Source organism: Oncorhynchus tshawytscha, linkage group LG31, assembly GCF_018296145.1.
Source record: "Oncorhynchus tshawytscha isolate Ot180627B linkage group LG31, Otsh_v2.0, whole genome shotgun sequence".
Taxonomy (NCBI): domain Eukaryota; kingdom Metazoa; phylum Chordata; class Actinopteri; order Salmoniformes; family Salmonidae; genus Oncorhynchus; species Oncorhynchus tshawytscha.
In genome coordinates this window covers 10,799,333-10,817,563 of record NC_056459.1, presented here as the reverse complement: position 1 = coordinate 10,817,563, position 18,231 = coordinate 10,799,333, and the positions used below count along the sequence as shown (strand labels likewise).

General features: G+C 42.0%; 1 protein-coding gene across 7 annotated transcripts in view; it reads right to left on the bottom strand.

Annotated features, from left to right (window-relative positions):
* LOC112229722 (myocyte-specific enhancer factor 2D homolog) overlaps positions 1-17,013 on the bottom strand; it is a 34,700-nt gene extending 17,687 nt beyond the window's left edge. For 5 of the 7 annotated variants that reach the window (XM_024395709.2, XM_024395713.2, XM_024395714.2 and 2 more), the window contains exons 1-2: positions 16,825-17,013; positions 863-1,208 (exon numbers count right to left, since the gene is read on the bottom strand). In XM_024395709.2, coding sequence (XP_024251477.1) covers positions 863-916 — 54 coding nt within the window. In that variant the 5' untranslated portion in view covers positions 917-1,208; positions 16,825-17,013. The remainder of the gene's footprint in view (positions 1-862; positions 1,209-16,824) is intronic. The other 2 variants (XM_024395712.2, XM_024395716.2) reach the window with 1 other exon arrangement.
* Between the last annotated feature and the right edge of the window lie 1,218 nt (positions 17,014-18,231).

The window sequence follows — 18,231 nt, the reverse complement described above, 5'->3', positions numbered from 1 at the left end:
CGTTTCACTGTGGATATAGATATTTTTGTACCGGTTTCCTCCAGCATCTTCACAAGGTCCTTTGATGTTGTTCTGGGATTGAGTTGCACTTCTCGCACCAAAGTACGTTAATCTCTAGGAGACAGAACGCGTCTCCTTCCTGAGCGGTGTGACGGCTGCATGGTCCCATGGTGTTTGCGTACTATTGTTTGTACAGATGAACGTGGTACCTTCAGGCGTTTGGAAATTGCTCCCAAGGATGAACCAGACTTGTGGAGGTCTACATTTTTTTCTGAGGTCTTGGCTGATTTCTTTTGATTTTCCCATGATGTCACACAAAGAGGCACTGAATTTGAAGGTAGGCCTTGAAATACTTCCAGAGGTACACCTCCAATTGACTCAAATGATGTCAATTAGCCTATCAGAAGCTTCTAAAGCCATGAAATCATTTTCTGGAATTTTCCAAGCCGTTTAAAAAAGGCACAGTGAACTTAGTGTATGTAAACTTCTGACCCACTGGAATTGTGATACAGTGAATTATAAGTGAAATAATCTGTCTAAACAATTGTTGGAAAAATTACTTGTGTCATGCACAAAGTAGTTGTCCTAACCGACTTGCCAAAACTCTAGTTTGTTAACAAGAAATTTGTGGAGTGGTTGAAAAACAAGTTTTAATGACTAAGTGTATGCACCTTCCGACTTCAACTGTACATCGGCCCGCCTGGATATGACTGGATTGGGAGGAAGGATGTCTCTTTCAATACTGAAAAAAGGCAAGGCCACACATCTTTCTCGCCCATCTTATAAGGAGTCGACTATATTCAAGGCCCGTGAATAACACCCTGGTCCAGACTATGAAGACACGGCCACTCATCTGTCTCACCTGTCTGTTCCTCTCGTCGGTGATCCTTTGGATCTGAATCTTTTTCCTCCCCATGCTTCCTGGTGGTTGGTTGGGGTCAGTCAATCAGGGTCAAGGGTCAGAGGTGCCTCCTCTCAGACGAGGAGAGAGGGAGTGTAGCTCTTTCTAGAGTACGGGCAGACTCATAAACACCACGTGCAGTCGCGCGCACACACACACACACACACTCCTCTGCCCAGGTCTAGGGTGACAGGGCAGAGGGTCTGCCGTTGGTAGAGCTGGTTGAGAGTTGCCCTCAGTTCATTGTTCGCTCAGGTCAAAGGTCACCAGTTTCTCGACCGTTGCTGTGGTGAGGACGATGTCACTCCTTGAAGGGAGAGAGAGAGAGAGTTACGTCTACATTCCTCATGTACACACAGCCATTATAATGTGTTTTCATAGAAGAGACTGTTGTTGACTATGTGACCAGAATGCAGCAGAATCTGTCGTCTACGCTACACTGTGAGGGGAAAAAAGCTAACCAAGCTATTGTATTAATTGGATTTATTCAGCAAAGACGATTTGCTCTGAATACTGCAACTTTACTGTGAACATATCCGTAAGTACTGTGGACAGAGTTATGCGAGGGAAAAACATGTTTTTGTTCAAAACGTGAGGCTCAAGGACAATAGCCCAGGTAACACTGTCTGACCTGTGAGTACACACACCCCTTCACACCGAGCCAACAGCTATTATGCTTCTCCATCAGACAGTGTAAACACACACACACGCACACACACCCACCCCCCGCAGCTCAACGACAGAAAGGCTCCGACGTCATTCTGCTATTGTCATTCCTCCCTGGTCAGATGTGATCCCACAACCCCACACTGAGGAAAGGCATGCTAACCGCCGCTGGCGCTTCCAACCGATTAGCGAAAGCCCTCACCTATTCATAGAGGCTAGTCTATGACAACAACAGGGTGTCGTGCTAAGCGCTAGCTGCCCAGGAGGGGGAATTCCCATGCACAAGGACATCAGAGGGAGAGACGGAAGGATTACGACAGGCATCTAAAAATACCGGTGTTCACACAAGACACATTTCTCCCCTGGGGGGGAGGGGGGGGGGTTGTTTGTACTTCAAGGTGAGCGTGTTAGAGGAGAAGTATGTGGCTAGGGCTAGCATGTAGCATATTAGCGTGTAGCATGATGTTTCATAGGCTGAAGTTAGATGACAAGATAAGAAGGAACATGGGCAATTTCATCTTTGGAGTCAACTCAAACCTTGTTCCTTGGGGCGTTAAGCAATATCACAGCGGTAGTGGACACATTCAGAGTTCCAGAACATTCTGAAGTGATTTCAGAGTTGGATACTGTACATGGGATTGAATGACTAATAGATATCAGAAGCGCCTTTATTCACCTAGTGAATTTACACGTGCCTGGAATTAGCCATACCCTCGAACATCAGCAACTTCCTGACACAGCCATTGGTCCTATTTTTTAACCATAGTCCACACAATATGCTGTTTAACTCAGCAGGGTTTCACTTCTGTTCAGCATACATTTTCATGAAGAGGCCACAAAAATGAATTATATCCTCATATTCCTCTCATAGGACTCTCCTGGAAATGAGACAATAGTGTAAGTAGTCCCACATCTCAAGAGGGCCTTATAAGCGCTTTGTAAAACTGTGTTCAATTAACAAGAACCTCTTGTTATTTAGCACTTGTTTGTACCAACCACATATTTTCAGAGTTTTGGCTTATATGAATTCATGAGTGGTTTTGATACAAACCCAGGCTATAGCCTACTGCCCTCCCTACGTTGGGATCAGAAGCATAAGGGAAAGCATCTCTATTCCAATCTCATTCCATGTATTGTACAGTATGGCAGCTTCACTAGATGCTAAGTGCATTGATTACAATTAATACTCAGCTGGAGGGAAATCCTGCATACACAAGGGGTCACCAGGATCAATGTGGAGGTAAATTGCACTATAACAAAATGACAAAAAGGAAACCAGGTAAATTCATGCAGACCATAGTAACCCCTGCCTCAGTCAGAACCCACCTGTGTCCTTTAGTACATATGTGTCTGTGCCGCCCACCTTCATATTCACAAGTTCACATGCTGGAGCAGCTGTTAGCACACTTTCTATTCAGACTGAACCAGGTTTTCGTCTAGGATTTTGCCTGTGCTTAGCTCTGTTTTGTTTTCTTGTTTTATCCTAAAAAAAAATAAAAAATAAAAAAACTCAGTAGTCCTTGCCGATGACAAGCATGCCCATAACATGATGCAGCCACCACCATGCTTGAATATATGAAGAGTGGTACTCAAGATGTGTTTGCCCTAAACATAACGCTTTCTATTCAGGACATCAAGTTAATTTCGTTGCAGTTTTACTTTTGTGCCTTGTTGCAAACAGGATGCATGTTTTGGAATATTTTTCTTATTTTCAAGGTAATTTAGGTTAGTATTGTGGAGTAACTTCAAAGTTGAAGCATCCTCAGTTTTTTCCTATCACTGATTTAATGTCACCACTGGCCTCATGGTGAAATCCCTGTATTGAAACACCATCCAAAGAGTAATTCAATAACTTCACCATGCTCAAAAAGGTTATTCAATGTCTGCTTTTTAAATGTTTTACCCATCTACCAATAGGTGCCCTTCTTTGCAAGGCATTGGAAAACCTCTCTGCCTTTGTGGTTGAATCGGTGTTTGCCATCTTCCTTTTAAATAGGGAGCTAATTTGTTTTCACGCACTTTTATTTCCAAAACTTGGTTTCTCATTGCTCGCTCTTGTCCCTCTGTAGCAGACATACAGTAAGCAAAATATGTTTGGAAGATCAAATCGCATTTCGGCACCAAATGATCGTGATAATATCGTATTGTGAGGTCCCTGGCAATTCCCAGCCCTACATTAGCAGAGAGCCCACTCTGGAAATGTATTTGTTCCAAACAATGTCTTAAAAATTAACTAAATCAAAAATGGTAGTTTTGAGTTATGAATATTTATGTTGAATAAATGAATGTGAACATGTTTATTTCAGAATCAAGACGTACTCCATATTTCAGAGCACACTAAAGGAGTATAATGACACCAAGATGTTGTCTGGATCTTAGATCAGGGTCTTACAGGAACAATGTATAGGTCTAAAAAGGGCCTAAAATGGCCACTTTCATCATGATAAATAAAAATGTGTGATACAAATGTAAAAAGCATGTCAAACATTCTTCCTCCAAATGAAGTTTCTATGTGAGAATTGCCAGAACAATCTTGATACCTAAAAATATTTGAGCTTGGAATCGCACAATCCGGCTCGCAAACTATTGCCATTTCAAGAGTTCATGCAAAAGTTCCATGAGTAAGCAATACAGGCACATAGCCTTAAGTTGTAAATGCAGGGCAAAATACATTCATGTGAACACAACAAATTAACGGTGAATTAAACATGACCTAATTCGCCCAAACCGCATATCAGAAATGACAAAGCCACCAAAGCTCTCCATTCCAATAGCACGACTGAAAACAAACGTAAATCGTATGTTTATATGATGACAAGTACCATTTAAGACCGTGTTAGAGCAGGGCTTTGCCTATGTAGACTGACATCACTGGCCATGACAGGAACATGAACTCCAAGACCACCCAAGGGTTCATTCCCTGTGATCATTTCCATTATATATGCGTCAAGAGTGCTTAATCTGGATAGAACCATATGGCACAATGAAACTGCATGCAAGTGACGGTCTATATTTGGCAAGAAAATAGTACCGGTGCATAAAAAGCTATCACCATATTCATGGTAATCCAGGACATTACGACTCGCTTTCTACCCCCTCCTGAAAATGAGATCAGTCCTTGATTCCAATGTCTTTTCACTCACTATTCCAGATTTGTAAATATTTTCTTCCAGGAAAGAAATGAATGAATTTAGCCTCTTTGAACTTGCCCCTTTCTCTACAGAACAACTGTAAACAGCAGCTGGAGAGGTCAGTGATTACATTGTGGATGTGCCAAACCACAAACCTACCATAGGAGAAAATCCAAATAATAATTTTTTATTTTAAAGAGTTATCTACAAAAGTTTGGAACCAAAATTTCCCCACACGGAAAAATTCTCTATCCAATTGTCCAAAATCAAGACCGTGCCAAATTGTAGCTGGTTGAGAGAAAATAAATGATATGCCTGCGCTATAGGTAGGGTTGCACATTTGGGGACTATTCAGAGGGGGAAACATTCCATGGGAATTAGGGAATAAATGCAAATTAATACCATTTAAAATATAGATTTTTTTTTGCATTTGATACATTTACCATATCATATGGAGACAGAACTATAAACCTTTTACCTTATCATAAGTAGACATAATTGCAAATATATATATATATATATATATATTTTATGTAGTTATAAATTTAACATTAAATGAGTTCACTCTTCACATGGGATGATTTCACTGACCAACAAAAGGAAATATTGAATTATCCATCGCATCTCCCCAAAACTTTATCAACAAACTTTATCAACATCTGTAAAATGATAGTTTCTAGACTAAAGCTTTAGTTGTCTTCTCTCAGGCTTCCATGTCCTCTCCCTGGACCTCCTCAATGTCCACCTCTTGAACATCAGACTCTGAAGCATCATCTTTACTGTCACTTTCCAACCTTGAGGATGGCTCGTTGTCAGGTTCAAAAAGTCTCAAATTTGCCCGGATGGCCATCAATTTTTCAACCCTTGTATTGGTCAGCCTGTTGTGTACTTTGGTGTGTGTGTTCCCAAACAAGGACCAGTTGCGCTCTGAGGCGGCTGATGTTGGTGGGATTTGGAGGATGATGGAGGCAACAGGGGAAAGAGACTCTGATCCACAAAGTCCCTTCCACCAGGTGGCTGATGAGATATGTTGGCAAGACTGCCATATTGCATCTCCATCCCAAAGCCCTTGCTTGGAAGTGTACTTCGCCAGACTGCCAAGAACCTTGCCTTCATCCAAGCCAAGGTGGCGAGACACGGTAATGATGACACCATAGGCCTTGTTGATCTCTGCACCAGACAGGATGCGCTTGCAAGTATACCAGGGTACAACATGTACTCTGAGGCGTGTATGGGCTTTAGGCAGCTGTCTTCAAGCTTTTTGATGCATTTCAGAACTGCAGTTTCCTCTGCTTGGAGCAACAGTGAAGTGGGCAGGGCAGTATAGATTTCTTCTCTTACATCTGCAAGCATAGTGAACATCAGACAGAATGGCAGTCTCCCTCAATCCGTGCAATGGCTATTGCTATAGGTTTCAGGAGTTTCAGGCTGCTTACCACTCTCTCCCAAAATACATCATCCAGGAGGATCCTCTTGATGGGGCTGTCCATATCGGCAGACTGATTTGGCCATTTCTTGGAGAGACTCCTTCCCTTCCAGGAGACTGTCATACATGATGACAACACTACCCCAACGGGTGTTGCTGGACAGCTTCAATGTGGTGCTCTATTTCTTCTCGCTTTGCTTGGTGAGGTAGATTGCAGCTATAACTTGATGACCCTTCACATACCTAAACATTTCCTTGGCTCTTGTAGAGTGTATCCATTGTTTTCAGTGCCACGACGTCCTTCAGGAGCAGATTCAATGCATGAGCAGCACAGCCAATGGGTGTGCTGTGAGGGTAGGACTCCTCCACTTTAGCCCAAGCAGCCTTCATGTTCGCAGCATTGTCTGTCACCAGTGCAAAATACAGTCTGTGGTCCAAGGTCATTGATGACTGCCTTCAGCTCATCTGCAATGTAGAGACCGGTGTGTCTGTGCTCTTGTAGAATACTGGTTGAGGGGTGGAGATGTAGTTAATTATTCCTTGCCCACGAACATTCGACCACCCATCAGAGATGATTGCAATACAGTCTGCTTTCTCTATAATTTGCTTGACCTTCACTTGAACTCTGTATCTAGCAAATTAGTAGATAGAGCATATCTGGATGGTGGGGTGTATTCTGGGCGAAGAACATTCAGAAATCTCTTCCAATACACATTGCCTGTGAGCATCAGAGGTGAACCAGTTGCATACACAGCTCGTGCAAGACATTAATGAGCATTTCTTTGACTACCTTCCTCCATTGAGTCAAAAAAACATCTGACCTCAAATAGAAGTTGAGGGACTTTTGTCAGGGGTTGCTTGTTGTGAGCGCTGAGGGAACTTTATGCACTTGGCCAGATTATTCTGCATCTTTGTTGCATTCTTCACATATGATTTGGCATAGTATTTCCAAAAGTACACAGCTTTTCCTTCTACATTAGCTGCAGTGAAATGTCTCCGCACATAAGCTTTTGCCCATGGCATTTTCCTGTAAAGATTAGGGGGACAAAATGGTTAAATAAAAACCGAATACAATTCCATGTACAGATAAATAGTTAAGCAGTTAGATTAAAACAACTCCTTAGTAAGATAGATGTTTTAAAATGAAACATGTATGCAGACAGGTGAATTAACACTCCTCACTTAGGATCAAGCAAGCTAAAAACCCACATGGTAGCAAAAACTAACTAGCAGAAATGTTTACAAGTTAGAAATTATTTTAACACACTTTGCTGTAGGCTACTATTTACCAGTTAACAAAAAAATTGTCGTATGAAATATATTCACCCCACCCAGTATTGTCATCAAAACTTACCAGAAAGTATGTAGTCCTTGGCTCAGACAGTGTAGTAGTGTGGGCTCAATAGGATCTCATTACTGTGCAAGATCTTGAGAATCAGCTGTACATGTGATGGAAGAATGCACTGTGCATGCAGAGGGTTGGGGATAGTTTAACCAAAATATGCCACAAGACCTAGAATTGCCTTGTGTATTCCACCAAAAAGGTTCACCATTATAAGCTAACTTTTTTGAAGTAAGTTTATAGAGCTTATAATTTCCCAAAATTCCCAGGCTTAACTTCCCATGGAAAATTCCCAGAAATGTACAGGAAACTTTTCAACCCTAGCTATAGGACTGCTTTAAAAAATACAAACAAATTGGTCCACTAATACAGAAATAGTTAGTTCCAGTGTAAATTGTGAATATTTTTTTTCCTTCTTCCCCCAACCACTTTTTGCAGCACCGTCAGCACCCAGACTCTCCCGCAGTGAACGGCAACCTAACAATTTCTTGACTTTGCTGACACATTTGATTAGCCATAGAATGAACTACAATAAGGATTGTGGCCAGCCCTGTTCTCCCCGTGCGGCACTCGGCATGGCTACCCCCTCTCATTACTGTAATTGACATGTCCATCCTCCCTCTTCCTCCCCCTGAAGGCGCTGATGGCTCAATTAGGAGCTGGCTGGAGGACTGATTAGATGCCAAGATAATGAGGCTGTCGCTTGACTCACACCGAGCCAGAGCAGAACCAGCTCACTCTGTCAGTGACATTATAGGAACCCCAAAGAGCTAAAGGAGAGACGTAGCTTTCAACTAAAGCCCAGACTCAGACACTTTGGACAGGCTCAGGCAGGCTGGTCTAAAATAGACTGCTCCGAGTTGCTGAGACCTTACAGAGACCGCCTCATTATCTGTCGAGGGCAGACCTTCCGTCACCTTGGTTCAATCGACCTGCCTGGATGTCTCCTTGAAACGTCAACTGGGTGCTTTCGCACCCTGTGAAAATGTCCTCTGATTAAAGAGAGAGTGCGCAATCAAGCAAGGCTAGGCATCTGTCGGTTTTGGAGTGGTGTACAGTAATTAGTGGCAGTGACCTTTTAGCAGATTACACATTGGTCAATGAAATGTGGGCAAAGTCCTAGACTGAAGGCCAGGGCCATCATGCCTTGAAAAGGAGGAAGGCGGGGGTGGGGCTTATAATACTCATCTCCATTAGCTGGAGTCAGATAACCGGAGGGATTCCTCAATGTTTCACAACAGAGGATAGGTTGAGTAAATCTCAGTTCTGTCATTTTTTTCTTGAGTCTCGGTTCAGTGGTTTGCAAAGAATTTGCTGGGTTCCATGCAGAGAGCTGCACAGAGGTAGAGGCCTGATGGTTACTATTCTTAGATACAGTTAACCCCTTCTTGATCACTCAGACTTATCCCACCTAGGCCTGTAACCTCTCCTCATATTCATTTCATGATGGCCCTCTTGAAATCTCAGGCATTTTCCTTGTCACCTCCCGCTCCTTTGACCTTTTCTATTGATGGAGATGATCTCCTCATGCGGCAGAAATCCCACTCCAGGGCTACATGGAGTCTCTTTACAATGAATCACCATTTGAGTCCGGTCACATTGGCTTTACATTGCAAACTCTTGCTGAGGAAAGAGCGTTCACAGGTCCTGTCAAACTGACACGTTGCAGCCAGGTTTACTGCTACTAAGAGCAGTCAGGTCTAACACAAGCTGAACATGGCAAACCGTGACAGGTGTGAGTTCCTGGTGTGTCAACGAGTGACCAGAAGAGTGCATGGTGAACAGTGTTACACAGGGATTTGTCTAACATTGAAATCCATGGGCGGGTCCAAACAGTGCACATTTTATAACTTTTCGGGATGGAAAAACCTTGTGTAAACGACTAAACCAGATATAAAGTAAGTAGAAAAGATAATGACCCTATATAAAAAAAATATATAACAAACTAGCAAATCACCCAAATAAAAGCTACAGTCATGGAAAATGTTTAATGTATTTGACAGTGTTCTTTTGTTCAAACATAACAGAACACAATCAGCCATGGCAAAATGCATAGAAATGCAGAAAAATATTTTATACTGCAAAATGTCCTCTTAGCTCCATGGTAGAATATGTAGAATCACAGGAAGTGCTTTAAAAAAAACGGCAACATGTGTAGAATCTACCTTCTTAACGATACAAGAACCAACAAAGTTGAGAGGTGTAGCATCTGTTGTTCCCAGCAGCTTTCCCCAAAATACTCATCTTCTTCCTGATGCATAAAGACAAATATCCTCAAAGCCCCTGTACCTCCAGTTCAACCAGACAAATTAAAGAAGAGGAACTGTTTTACTACTGTGGCCAACTTTAAAATGCAAACAAGCCAGGCCAGCCAGCCTTTATCTCAAATCAGTAGTGTAACTTGTGGGAGCTACTGTTCCTGCTCCTGTTGTATATGTGGTGAACAGAAATACAAATGTGTCCAGAGGAAATCAACATTTTGACCAACATGATTAAAATAAATTGGCCAAAAAAGTTCATTGATATAGGTTGGTGGGGAGGTGTTTAACAGACGTAAAAACACAATGAACAAAAATATAAATGCAACATTTTTGAAATTGTTGCAGAGTAGTTTATATAAGGTAAATCAGGCGATTGAAATGAATTCATTCAGCTCTCATCTATGGATTTCACATGCCTGGGAATAAAGATATACATTTTTTGGTCACAGATACTTTTTTTTTTTTTTTAAAGGTAGGGGCGTGGATCAGAAAACCTGTCAGTATCTGGTGTGACCACCATTTGCCTCATGCAGCGTGACATCTCCTTTGCATAGAGTTGATCAGGCTGTTGATTGTGGCATGTTGTCCCACTCCTCTTCAATGTCTGTGCGAAGTTGCTGGATATTAGCGGAAACTCGAACACGGCGTCATACTCGTTGATCCAGAGCATCCTAAACATGCTCAATGGGTAACATGTCTGGAGAGTATGCAGGCCATGAATGAACTGGAACATTTTCAGGTTCCAGGAATTGTCTACAGATCCTTGTGACATCGGGCAGTGCATTATCATGCTGAAACATGCAGTGAATAAATGGCACAATAATGGGCCTCAGGATCTCGTCACAATATCTTGGTGCATTCAAATTGCCATTGATAAAATGCATGCGTGTTAGTTGTCCATAGCTTATGGTTGCCCATACCATAACCCCACCATGGGGCACTCTTCACAACGTTGACGTCAGCAAACTGCTCGCCCACACAACACCATACGCGCTGCCTGCCATCTGCCCAGTACAGTTGAAACTGGGATTCATCCATGAAGAGCACACTTCTCCAGCGTGCCAGTGGTGAGCCTTTGACCACTGAAGTCAGTTACAACACCGAACTGCAGTCAGGTCAAGACCCTGTTGAGGGCAACGAGCACGCAGATGAGCTTCCCTGAAATGGTTTCTGACCGTTTTTGCAGAAATTCTTCGATTGTGCAAACCCACAGTTTCATCAGCTATCCAGGTGGCTCATCTCAGATGATCCTGCAGGTGAAGAAGCCATATTTGGAGGTCATGGGCTGGCATGGTTACACGTGGTCTGCAGTTGTGAGGCCGGTTGAACGTACTGCCAATTTCTCTAAAACGACGTTGGAGGCGGCTTATGGTAAACAAATGAACATTAAATTCTCTGGTAGACATTCCTGCAGTCAGCATGCACACTCCCTTAAAACTTGAGACATCAGTGGCATTGTGCTGTGACAAAACTGCACATTTTAGAGTGGCCTTTAATTATCCCCAGTACAAGGTGCACCTTTGTAAACAGCATGATCATTAATCAGCTTCTTGATATGCCACATCTGTCAAGTGGATTGATTATCTTGGCAAAGGAGAAATGCTCCCTAACAGGGATATAAACAAATTTCAGAGAAATAAGCTTCTTTTTTTTCAGCTCATGAAACATGGGACCAACACTTTACATTCACTTTACGTTTATATTTTTGTTAAGTATAATTGACTAGTGAAATGGCCGTCTGTGACAGCATGTTCTCTAAAAGGCTTGGGTGGTATACCTTACATCAGGGTATTTGGAAGTAGCCACGGGATGGTTTTACAACACCATAACTACTACTTTTCATGTTTTTCTATACATTTTAATATTTGCAGCTACTTTTTAAGTAAGCATAAATCCCAGTCAACTTGTTCAATGCGTTAGTAAATGGCACAACAGGAGAAACCGGAAGGTGATTCCAGCTGTGCATTGACAGGGGATGCGTTTTATATTGAAAGTCAGTGATTTGTTGCTTCAATAGAGTGATAAGGGACGTGCAACTCTAATTTTCCTACACAGAAAATACATTAGTACAACACATTTGGCAGAAAATAGCTTGTTTTCATCAGATGGCAGAAGTCCAACGCTATTTGGCTGGCAGCCACACAAGGGAGCTTACAATGAAAAAGAAAGGTATTTTTTTGCAAAACCGATGCATGGCCAACATATTTCTAATGTTTAGGCCCATCATAGAAATAATGTAGCCAACTACATTTCCTAATGTTTTGCTTTAAGTTCATCTTGAATTTTTACCAATAGATACCCATCCGTCAGAGTAGTGTCTGCTGAACATCCGTTCGTGAATTCTCAGAGTTTAGAGGAGCAACTGAAGCACAAACTTAATCTTATGCCAAGCAGAAATGTTATCAAGAAGCATTTTACATCTGCGTTTACAAAAAAACAGCAAGAATATTTTTTTCCTGCGTGAAAAATGTTGCATAATGCATTAACACTGGGCATGGGAGATATACCATACATTGCATTCAGGAGGTATTCAGACCCCTTGACTTATTCTACATTGTTAGTCTTATTCTAAAAAGGCATTACATATACAAATTCAGTCTACACACACACAACCCTATAATGACCAAGTGAAAACAAATTATACATTTTTGTAAATGTATTACAAATAAAAACAGAAATACCTTATTTACATACGTATTCAGACCCTTTGCTACGATACTCAAAATTGAGCTCAGGTGCATCCTGTTTCCATTGATCATCCTTGATATGGTTCTACAACTTGATTGGAGTCCACCTGTGGTAAATTCAATTGAATGGACATGATTTGGAGAGGCACACACCTGTCTATATAAAGGTCCCACAGTTGACAGTGGATGTCGGAGCAAAAACCAAGCCATGAGGTCAAAAGAATTGTCCGTAGAGCGCCAAGACAGGATTGTGTCGAGGCACATATCTGGGGAAGGGTACGAAAACATTTCTGCAGCATTGAAGGTCTCCAGAAACACAGTGGCCTCCATCATTCTTAAAAGAAAGACATTTGAAACCAACAAGACTCTTCCTAAAGCTGGTCACCCATCCAAACTAAGCAATTGGGGGAGAAGGGCCTTGGTCAGGGAGGTGACCAAGAACCCGATGGTCACTGACAGAGCTCCAGAGTTCCTCTGTGGAGATGGGAGAACCTTCCAGAAGGACAACCATCTCTGCAGCACTCCACCGATCAGGCCTTTATGGTAGAGTGGCCAGATGGAAGCCACTCCTCAGTAAAAGGCACAACAGCGAGCTTGGAGTTTGCCAAAAGAAAGCTAAAGGACTCTCAGACCATGAGAAAAGAATATTCTCTGGTCTGATGAAACTAAGATTGAACTCTTTGGCCTGAATGCCAAGTCTGGAAGAAGCCTGGCACCTTCCCTACGATGAAGCATGGTGGTGACAGCATCATGCTGTGGGGATGTTTTTCAGTGTCAGGGACTGGGAGACTAGTCAGGATCGAGGGAAGGATGAATGGAGAAAAGAACAGAGAGATCCTTGATGAAAACCTGCTCCAGAGCGCTCAGGACCTCAGACTAGGGCGAAGGTTCACCTTCCAACAGGACAATGACCCTAAGCACACAAACAACGCAGGAGAGGCTTCGTGACAAGTCTCAATGTCCTCGAGTGGCCCAGCTAGAGCTCAGACTTAAACCTGATCAAACATCTCTGGAAAACCTGAAAATAACTGTACAGCAACGTTTCCCATCCAACCTGGCAGAGCATGAGGATCTGCATAGAAGAATGCAAGAAACTAACCAAATACAGATGTGACAACCTTGTAGTGTCATACCCAAGAAGACTCAAGGCTGTAATTGCTGCCAAAGGTGCTTAAACATAGAACTGAATAATTATGTAAATAATTATGTACATTTCTAAAAAAACTATTTTTGCTTTGTCATTATGGTGTATTGTGTGTAGATTAAGGGGGGAATTTTTTTTTTTTTAAATTAATTTTAGAATAATCTTGTAACAAAATGTGGAAAAAGTCCAGGGTTCTGAATACTTTCCGAATTAACTGTATATACCATATACTGGGGTATTTGGAAAAAGCAATGGGATGGATTCTCAATACCGTTGAACTATTTCTTTGTAGATTTTTTTCAAAAGTAACTACAAAAAGACAAATTGTATAAGTAAATACCTGCAGTCAACTTGTGCAATACGTTAGGAGATAAAGAACACTACGTTCTTCATTTCACCCGGTCACAATTTTTCATTATCAAGCTTACCAGTAGTCCCCAGTCACGCAGTGTTCGTTTACAAGCACATAACGACGAGAGACAGAAGCCTTGTGAGTCACCCACTGTTGTGAAGCATGCGCCAGGTGATCTAATTACAGTATGGAATTCACAACTAAATGTTTGCCAGCTAGATATCTTAGAACTCCTAAGTTAATTGTATAAAATGTGCTAAATGCTCTGCAGTCTCGTCTGATCTCGACAGCTAAGCAGGGTCAGTTGGGTTTGAAAACTGCGCCCCTTGTGTGCAGTGATAGTATTACTGAATATCTCGATATGCCAGTCTGGATACTACCCAAGCCTAGTTAAGAAGACCCCTAACTTAATTTGCTAAGTGGCTGAATTAATAAGGTGACAACGCATCATATTGTGTTAGCTTTTTGTCCTGTTTTGTTCATTTGCACAATGTCTCTCGTTCACATTTGCTTGTAAATGTCCAAACTCACCACAAATGACATTCGATAGTTCCTACCTGTTTAACTTCATGAGCTGGATTGCCCGTCTTTGCAATTTGTTTATTTTCCTTTGGGCTTGTTAGCATATTTAGCTAGCAAACGACATGGAAATTCTCTATTATTTGTGCAATTTTGGGGGGGGGGCATTCTGGTACACCCAATAGGCTTTTTTGCAGGTTATTTGGCACCCCTTTGTGTACTAAGCCTGTAATACCGTAAATACTGGGGTGAGAGAAGTACAGTAGGGGTGCCAGGGCATTCATACTTCTTGTGCATTGCCGAGCAGCGCAGAACTGTTGTGAAGGAAATTGTCAACTAAGTTTGTTTATACAGGACCTCCCACCCTCACCTACCGTCAACCACTCATGTCAATGCAGAGCTATACGGAGCCCTCAGAATTGTTACAAAATTTGAGAGGCGTGCAGCATGGAGAGCTAATTGGCCACTGCAACGGAGGTTCCACAATTGTATCACACCATCCTTCCCGCGCCTATTCCCGCCTATTTTTTGATCAAGCATAAATTGTCTCTTAGAATGGCTTGTGACGATGTTTTCAGAAGGTTGGAAGTTCATTGGTTTCTGATAACAGCTTGAATGTGTACTCCATTGTTATATATATATATATATATAAGTCTGGGTGATGTCTTGTGTAACAAACTGCCATACTGCAAGTAAGGCTTACAATCACTTGGGTTATACGAATAGTTATACGAGTAGTCGGAGTCTACATGATTGTGTCCTTCAGACTGGCCCCAAAGCACAAGGCTGTGTCTGGCCTACTTCTACCAGAGCAGCAGCATTAGAATCAGACTAAGAACCGGATCCCCTGGGACCCTCCACACAACATAGCTGCCAATTTCCAGGTCACATGACATTAAAATGATTAACGTTCCACTACGAATCTAATTCAAGGCCCAGAATCTAATATTAATGTCTGCTGATGCATCAAGAGGTTATGCATAAGCTAAAGGATAAGTACAGTATTTAGGTGGACTAACAGCTAGGGAATCCATACCCTCTGTTCTATGGCACTGCTCACTTGGCTACAGAGATCTGAGCAAATGATCCACATGAGATAACATCTGTTATATTTGAACAGTGGTCAAGGCCTTCAAAATACTTTGAAAGACCATAAGAAGCTTCATACAATAGGTTTCCCATTCAAATGTAATAGGATGTATTAAAGGTATGCTGTGTGAAGGTATACAAATCTAAATATGTAGGCCCCCTATGTGCAGTACAGCATGATCTCCAAACCCCAGCATCACAGATGAGTGATTTGTTGTTTGTTTTAATAATCACATGCAAAGCCAGTACATCAAGGTGCAATAATTACATGAGAGAGAGATTTGAGAGGTATAATGATTTTAAAATGCAGAGAGATTTGAAGTATAGTGATTATAAAGCGCAAATATAAAAAAAAGGTTTGAAAGTTTTATCAGCGTGCTCTGACATCTGTGTTTTTGCCTTTGATAGCTAGCCTACCTGAGTATTTCGTCACTAACAGCTACATTGAAGATGAAAATCCAGGGGATATATATCGTCTACTGTGTGCAGCCTGAAGTGTAGCCTATTATTTTCAATTAAAAGTAATTGTCTAAAAAAATTGTGATAGCAAGCCAGACTACTGTAGGCACAGACTGACAGACAGGTCAAAGACGGACAGACATTCTGATGGCACTTTGAAGCCAACTGGGAACACCGGGGGGCGAGGTCAAATCATGACGTCAGTGATCTTCAGGTCGGAAAGTTAATGTTCTAGAAAGATGCCCGAGTTGTCAACTTGAAATTCCAAGTTGGAGCACCGTTCAAAACGATTTTCCCAGTCGGAGCTCGTTTTTCCCCGTTTTCATAAAAGCACTGAAGTCGGAGAACCCGAGTTCTAAGTTATTTTGAACGTGGCAAGAGACTGACAGTCAGACAACAAATCCGCTGTGACAGCTCGCGCTAGCTCTATTGTTTTTGTTGTGGCCCGGTTGTCAACATGCGCGCACCTCCACCGTTATAAACCGAGAGCTTTCAGGGTTCACACCATAATGGAGGGTTCATATGTCGTCTAGCGAAGGTGCTCTTTTAGGCCATTTCACAATCTCTGGCGAAGCCGACCGACAGCCATTAGTCTACCTTGCTTGCCAGCCTCAACTCTAACGAAAAAATACAACCCAACCAAGTGCCATGACTGCGACTACTGAGGTCACCAATTATATTAATACATTTTAAAAACAATTTAGGGGTGAATAATGTTGTCAATACAAATCAGCCTATTAGGCTACCCTCTTGTCTAAAACGGTTTGATTAAAACAATACAAGCAGTCTTGTTCTTACGAGGGGAAAAAAACGAAAACGCAGGAAGCAAATGTATAATTCCACTTACCCTGAAATATTACATCCACAATCGTGTGAAAAGGTAGAGGATTGGTTTAAAATATAGGTATAATGAAAATACGATGTGCTATAATCATGATCGACGTCTCAATTTAAATAAATCCACTCTCCCCTTCTCCGTAAAATGTAACTATTCCGTTCAGCCAAACGATACAATGTACCTAGTGCACAACCTACGTCATTGACACCGTTTATGAGTGACTTGTAAGAAGCCAATAGAAAGCTGACACTCCAGCATCAAAGCCAATCACAGTATAAATTACTGTAAATAGGAAGGGCATGAAGGAGACGGGATGACGGCCATGTTCTACAAGGGTTTTTGTATCCCTCCGCTTCGGTATTTACCTTTTGCATGATTTTGCATGTGGGTAAAATGTCACTGTGTGTATAGTCGAATGGCCTACCTCCTCGGGTTCATGTAGAAGACCCGTTAGCTGTTTTGCAAATATCTGGTTTACAGTTAGGACATTTGTATACATACAGAATGTTGGGAGAATCTCAATTGTATACTCAACATGTCCTCTCTCCTTCTCAAAACCCATTGGATGAGAAAGCCAGAGGTCCCTCCCCTCTGACCTTCTCCTCCAATGAATTTTGAAAAGGAGGCAGGAGAGAGGACTCAAGGAGTATGCAATTGAGATCCTCCCTAGTCTTTGAGTTGACAGCAAAAGAAAGTGGATATGTGGACACTGTAAGAAACAAAAAGCTCTGTGAAGTCTCCTCCATGATCAGAAGAGGGTGCCACTTCAACAGTATAGGCATGTGTAGGCCTATTATTTAGGCAGCAGGTAGTGTGTTCTAATTATCTTGATTAACCAATTGCTTTCACCTCCTAAATCGATTATTTCACAGAACATAATTTCCAAAGACCTTGTGTAAAGGACGTCACAATGGTTGATTGCTTAGTGAGTAGCCTACCTTCCCCCTTATTGAACTCAGGACCTACAGTATGGGTGTGTTCAAGCGGGTCACTTTTGTCAAGTCATCACCACCTTTCAAAATGTGTTGCATTCTGGGGATAAAAATTGTCCGACTTGTGCGTACATGTCAACTGCATGAACTTTACAACAACCATGTGATCAAAGGTCATGAAGATTCTCAGTTGCATAATCCTTGCGTCCTCTCTCTTTGCCTCCTTAAACCCATTGGATGAGAAAGCCAGAGGTCCCGCCCCTCTGACCTTCTCCTCCAATGGGTTTTAAGAAGGAGGAGATGAGCGAGGTCATGAGGAGTATGCAATTGGGCATCTCCCAACATTTCTGCAGTTGCTCTTCACAACCTTAATCCTGCAGTATTTCTCAGTCTCAAATGTGTTTTAGGCCTAACAACACCCATGCCAATATATCCTCCAAACACTGGCTTCTCGGGCATTATCACTTATATAGAGCCTCTCACA